Here is a 5,659-nt window from a genome sequence, read left to right as displayed (position 1 = left end):
GGGACAGGCCACTGGCACTGGGGTAGCGACGCGCCTTGGCCGGTGGGTCTGGGTCAGTGGGTCGTGCGTGCACCCACAGCGGCCTCACCCCCCGCCCCCCTCCCCCAGCAGGCCTGGGGACTGCAGACCCTCTGTTGGGGTGGAGTGTGTGAGTGCTCGAGTGTGCGCACGAGGCGTCGCCTCCGCGTAATCAATGGCACCTGGACGAGGTGCCGCCCAGCCGAGCTGGGACCGGACCAGTCTTGGGTGGGGTGGAGGAGGGGGGGAAACAGGCGAAGAGGTCCCCAGGACGCCCTCCCCTCCCCAATCCCGTTCCCCACCCACGCCAGAGCGCAGCGCCCGCGGGCGCATCTCAGGCCTGCCCAGCCCCTCTCCGGCGGGCCCCCGCGGACGTGGGGCCCCCGCGGGTGTGGAATCCTCGCCACGCTGACGCCCCGAGGGCACCCTCCGAGAGCGGCGGGCGGTGGACCGGGCTGGGTCAGGGATGGGGGCACCGAGTCGCGGATCCCCCGGGTCCCCCCACCTGTGCCAGCGGCCCCTCAGGGGGCGGCGGCGGGGGGAGGAGCAGCTGACGTCACGCGCGGTCCCGGGGTGCCCGCGGCGGTGGCCGCAGCCCGGCCGCGTGACCCGCGCGCGCCAATGGCCCGGCCGTCTCCGGGGCGACGCGGAGGGTCCGCGCTGCGCCGCCACCGCGCCCCCGCCCCGAGTCCGCACTGCAGAGAGTGGCGGCGAGCAGGCGCCGGCGCGGTGGCCCACGTGCCGCACGGAGAGAGGGACCGCGAGAGGAAGCGGGAGAGCCGCGCGAGAGAGCCGGGGAAAGAGGCGCGCACGACCGGGCCGCTGCTCCGCGCAGCCCCTGCGCCCCTCCTGCTGGGACCTCCGCCGGGAACGACCGCGACCCAGAGGAAGGTACCAGACCCCGGGGAGGGTGCGCCTGGCCCCCGGGAGACCCCGCCGCCCTCCGCCCGCTCCAGCGGGACTGCGGCAGCCCGCGGGGGCAGGGGCTGGGGAGCGGGGGGTGGGGGGGCGGGGTGAGGAGGGGGCTGTGGCCCCCGCGGGTCGGTGGAAGGCGGGGCAGGGATCGAGCCTGGGCGGCAGAGGCGCCGCCCCGGGGGAGGAGGGTCACCTGGCGGTGGGAGGAGGGTGTGGGCATTAACCTCGCTCTCGTCCGGTTCCTGTTCACAGGCTGTGGAGACCTGGGCCGTTCTCTCCGAGTCCTAGCCGCCCTCCACCCCACCCCCCGCCTCATTCTTTCCTCCCTCCCAGTAGCACCCTCCCTGGTCTGCGTCGGGAACGGTTTCCTGCCCGTAGTATTAGCCCCGCGCCGGCAGAAATTGCGCGCGATGGCGGTGACGTTGCTGCAGGACTGGTGCAGGTGGATGGGCGTCAGCGCCCGCAGGGGCCTGCTCATTCTGGGCATCCCGGAGAACTGTGATGAAGCCGAACTCCACGAGTCCCTGGAGGCCGCCCTGTGGCCCTTGGGCCACTTCACCGTGCTGGGCAAAGTGTTTCGAGAGGAGGATAACGCCAGTGCGGCCCTGGTCGAGCTTGACCGGGAAGTCAACTACGCTTTGGTCCCCAGGGCAATCGCGGGCACCGGGGGTCCTTGGAACGTGGTCTTTGTGCCCCGTTACTCAGGCGAGGAGTTTCTCAGTCGCGTGTTCCACTTCCTGGAGCAACAGGGGCAGATGGTGGAGACCGTGGCTGGGGTCCTGGGGCTGGGACTGCGCAGGGTGTGCTGGCTCCGATCCGTCACTCAGGCCATCCAGCCCTTGGTGGAGACCCTGCGCTACGAGCGCCTGGGCGTGTTTTCCGGGAGGGATCCGCTCGCCCCGGGGGAGGAGCCCTTTGAGGCCTGGCTCGACCACGCCTCCGACATGCTACAGGTGTGGCAGAGTGTCTCAGAAAGGGAGAAGAGGCGGCGGCTGATGGAAGGCCTTCGGGGGACGGCCCGGCAGCTCATGCATGAGCTCCTGGCGGACAACCCTGCCAGGACGGCGGAGGACTGCCTGGCGGCCCTGACCCAGGTGTTTGGAGACAACGCCACCCAGAGGACCATCCGGATGAGGTGTTTGACCGCTCACCAGCAGCCGGGCGAGGGGCTTTCTGCTTTCGTGTTGCGGCTGGAAGTCCTGCTGCAGAAAGGCATTGAGAAGGGGGCCCTGGCCAGAGGCTCAGCTGACCTCCTGCGCCTGAGGCACATGCTCACCAGGGCCATCGTTCCTGAGCCTCTGGACGAGGTACTGAGGAAGCTGAGAATGGCTGGGAGGTGTCCAAGTTTCCTAGAGATGATGGGGATTGTTCGGGAGCCTGAGACATGGGAGGCCACTCTAGCCAGGATCGAGGGAGCCCAGGCCGAGGAAGGGGCCGGTGCCCAGGCCGAGGAAGGGGCCGGTGCCCAGGCCGAGGAAGGGGCCGGTGCCCAGGCCGAGGAAGGGGCCGGTGCCCAGGCCGAGGAAGGGGCCGGTGCCCAGGCTGAGGAAGGGGCTGGTGCCCAGGCCAGGGCTAAGGCGGAGGATGATAAGATGGAGGAGAGGCAGCTGGAGGAGCCAGAGTGGGAGGAGGAGGAGGAGGAGGAGGAGGAGGAGGAGGAGGAGGGGGAGGACAGTGATGATCGTGACACTCTCCCCGAAGACCTAGGTCAGGCAAGCCCCTCAGAGGCCCCTGGGGGCCCCACTCCTGCCCAGATGGGCCAAGCTTCCAGGGCAGGCCCAGGAGGTCCTGGCGATGAGCCAGAGGGCCTCCCCGAGGCCGGAGACCAGGAGGCCGGAGAGCCCCCCCGAGGAGGGGCTCGAGCCCATCCCAGAGGGGTCGGGAAACGTGGATGGGGCTGGGGAGACGATCCCCCCCCGAGTCCTCCTCAGGCTAATAGGCTCAGAAGGCCCAGGGCCCCCCTCTCCTCTCAGGCAGCAGAGCTCTGGAGGCAGGGGGAGGCCATGCCGGGGCAGCAGCCTCACCCCACATGGGGGGGCAGGGCCGAGGGAAGGCCCCACCCAGCCCAAGCCAAGACCCCAGGCACTCCACCACCCATAAGGGGACCTCAACACCACCATCAGCCCCTCCAAGTGACCAGGATGACCACACTTGACACCACATGGGGCGGGGAAATGTGCCCCCCCCAACCCATGGCAGCACCATACCTGGCCCCAGCCCCAGTCCCAATCCATGCCAACTCAGGCAGCCAGTCTGGGAAGCACCCCTGAGTGGCTGACCCTAGCCTAGGTGAGGGGCACCCGGAGCCATCTGGCACCCACTCTGGACTGGGAGACGTTAGGGACCGCCTCAAGGGTGCCAGCCTCTTGGGTCGCCCAAGAGGGAGACCCTCATGTACATCCCCCAGGGCACGTCGCTCCATGTTCTGGGAAACCCGCTTGTGTCTCTGTAGGGCCCTTATGACCCACGTGTCACGTTACTCCCCCACCCCACTAGGTCCCGTTCCTGTGCAGAGCCTTGAGGTGTGCAGGAGCCCGCGGTGGGTGTCCTGGCCCACCGGGGCAGCCGCCCCCCCCGCCCGGGGGCCTGCCGTGAGCTTCGGTGGTGACCGGGGCTCCGCCTGCTCTCTCCCAGTGTTGTGAGCTCCACCGCTGCTTTCTCGGTGTAGATTCAAGCCGGCCGCTGCTTGTTCTCGTGGAGATGTGTGTGTGCGCTTCTCTGAGCAGCTGTCCCCAGCCCCAGCCCCGAGATCCCCAGCCCAGTTCCAGGAGACGGCCGGAAGGATGCCCGAGGGCACGGCTGCTGCTCGCCCCGTGACCTCGGGAAGGAGGAACCGACCAAGGACCGAGGTGGCCAGCGGGAGTCTCCACGGGAACCGTGCTCTGATGTGCCACCCCGTTGTTTCTTGTGACTCCGTGTCCCGGGCTTGGCCGAGTGTCCCCTGCTGCGTTTTCCGCCATCCTGGGACTGTCCTGTGCAGACCATGGGGCGGGACCAGGCCCCAGCACGTCGGCCAGAGGGGAGGGTGCCCTGGGGTGAGGGGACGTGGCCAGCGTCCATCGTCCTGGCCACAGGTTGATCGTGGGGCCCCCAGGAAGGGAGGCAGGAGGGCCACGGTGTTGGGAGAAGCGGAGACACTTCATTTGGGACCCCAAGAGGAGGGGGGAGCCGTAACCTATGGGCTCTAGTGGCCATTAGATGTTCCACTCTCTGTTGTCATTCCCTCTTTGATGGTTTCAGTACATGTTTTCTTCAATAAAGTTAATTTCATGTGTCAACTGAGTCTTGCGTCTACTGTGGGCAATTGAGGGAAGGATCTACTGGGGATGTGGGTGTAGGGGGGAAACAGTGGCCTGGTCAACATGGGAGTATATGTGGGGTAAGCTCCATGAGAACTTTGCAGTGTCTTTTTTTTTTAAGATTGTATGTATTTATTTGACAGAGAGAGACACAGCAAGAGAGGGAACACAAGTAAGGGGGTGGGACAAGGAGAAGCAGGCTTCCTGCTGAGTGGGGAGTCTGATGCACGAATTGATCCCAGGAACCTAGGATCATGACCTGAGCCAAAGGCAGACCCTTAATGACTGAGCCACCCAAGTGTCCCAGCTTGGCGGTGTGTTCATTGCAAAAGGTGGTGAACATCTAGGGAACATTGGCTTATGGACCTGGCAAGGGAACAAAGCTAAGCAAAGCCAGATGGTGCCAGTGAGCAGAACGTAGCTGGGAGTGTTCAGTGGCTATCTGGATTCTCGGGGCACTTAGGAAACTTCCAGGAATAAGGGAGGGTAAGGGACAGCAGGAAGTAGCCAGAGGCCCCAGCATCCCTCCCTGTCTTATTGGGCCTCCGGGCATCCAGACCTAGAGCATCAAAATCAAGCCAGCCTGTGTTATTGTATCTGTAAGTGTGTGTATGAATAAGTATGTGGAAGTATGTATGAGTTTGTGAATGTGTGCCTATGTGTCAGTGAATGTGTATGAATATGTGTGAGTATGTAAGACTGTGTTAGTGAATGTATGTAAATGTGTGTTGAGTGTAAGCATGTATGAGTATGTGTTACTTTGTGCATGAGTGTGTGTGACTATGTGAGTATGCAGGTATGTGGGTGTATGTTTATATATGTTAGTGTGTTCAGGGAAAATGTGTGTCAATGTGTAAGTGTCTATATATGAGCATGAGAGTGAAATGAACAGATGTCAGTGAATGCACGTGTGTGTAAATGTATACATGGGTTAATGTGTCTTGTGTGTGACTGTGTGAGTATGTATGAATTTGTGAGCATGTACAAGTTTGTCTGTATATAACTGTGTGTGAGTATGACTATGTGGGTGTCCAAGTATATATTTATGAGTGTTAATGTGTATAAGTAGATTTGTGTCAGTGAATGTATGTGAGTGTGTGTGAAAGTGTTCAAGAGTAAAAATGTCTGGTGTATGAGTATGTATGAGTTTGCGTGAGTTAGTGTGTATATGAGTATGAGTAAATATGTGCTAACGGGTGAGTGTACATGTGTTAGTGTATGAGTGAATGAATGAGAAAATGTGTGAGCGCTTGTGTGAGTGCATGTGTTAAATGGTGGTTTTTTATTTCTTTGAGGAATCAAACAGAGATGGAAGAAGGTAGAGCAAGACACATGTCAGTGCTTCACAAAACAGGAGCAAGACTTATGTTGGTAGGTACCAAGCTGATGAACCCTACAGCTGCATCTACTATGCAATCATCCATTTG

The 5,659-nt window shown here is 62.1% G+C and overlaps 1 protein-coding gene across 1 annotated transcript; it reads left to right on the top strand.

Annotated features, from left to right (window-relative positions):
* Window positions 1-591: 591 nt before the first annotated feature.
* Window positions 592-3,547, top strand: LOC116863566 (paraneoplastic antigen-like protein 6B). Its single transcript, XM_032850992.1, is given in 4 exon segments — window positions 592-909; window positions 1,186-2,442; window positions 2,710-2,768; window positions 2,770-3,547. Coding segments are annotated over 3 exon segments (1,422 nt in total). The 5' UTR covers window positions 592-909; window positions 1,186-1,343; the 3' UTR covers window positions 3,034-3,547.
* The last annotated feature ends 2,112 nt before the right edge of the window (window positions 3,548-5,659 follow it).

This window comes from Lontra canadensis, unplaced genomic scaffold (genome assembly GCF_010015895.1).
Source record: "Lontra canadensis isolate GAN:19392208 unplaced genomic scaffold, GSC_riverotter_1.0 scaffold1642, whole genome shotgun sequence".
Classification (NCBI taxonomy): domain Eukaryota; kingdom Metazoa; phylum Chordata; class Mammalia; order Carnivora; family Mustelidae; genus Lontra; species Lontra canadensis.
The sequence above is the reverse complement of the archived record's forward strand: the minus strand, read 5'-3'. Positions and strand labels throughout refer to the sequence as shown.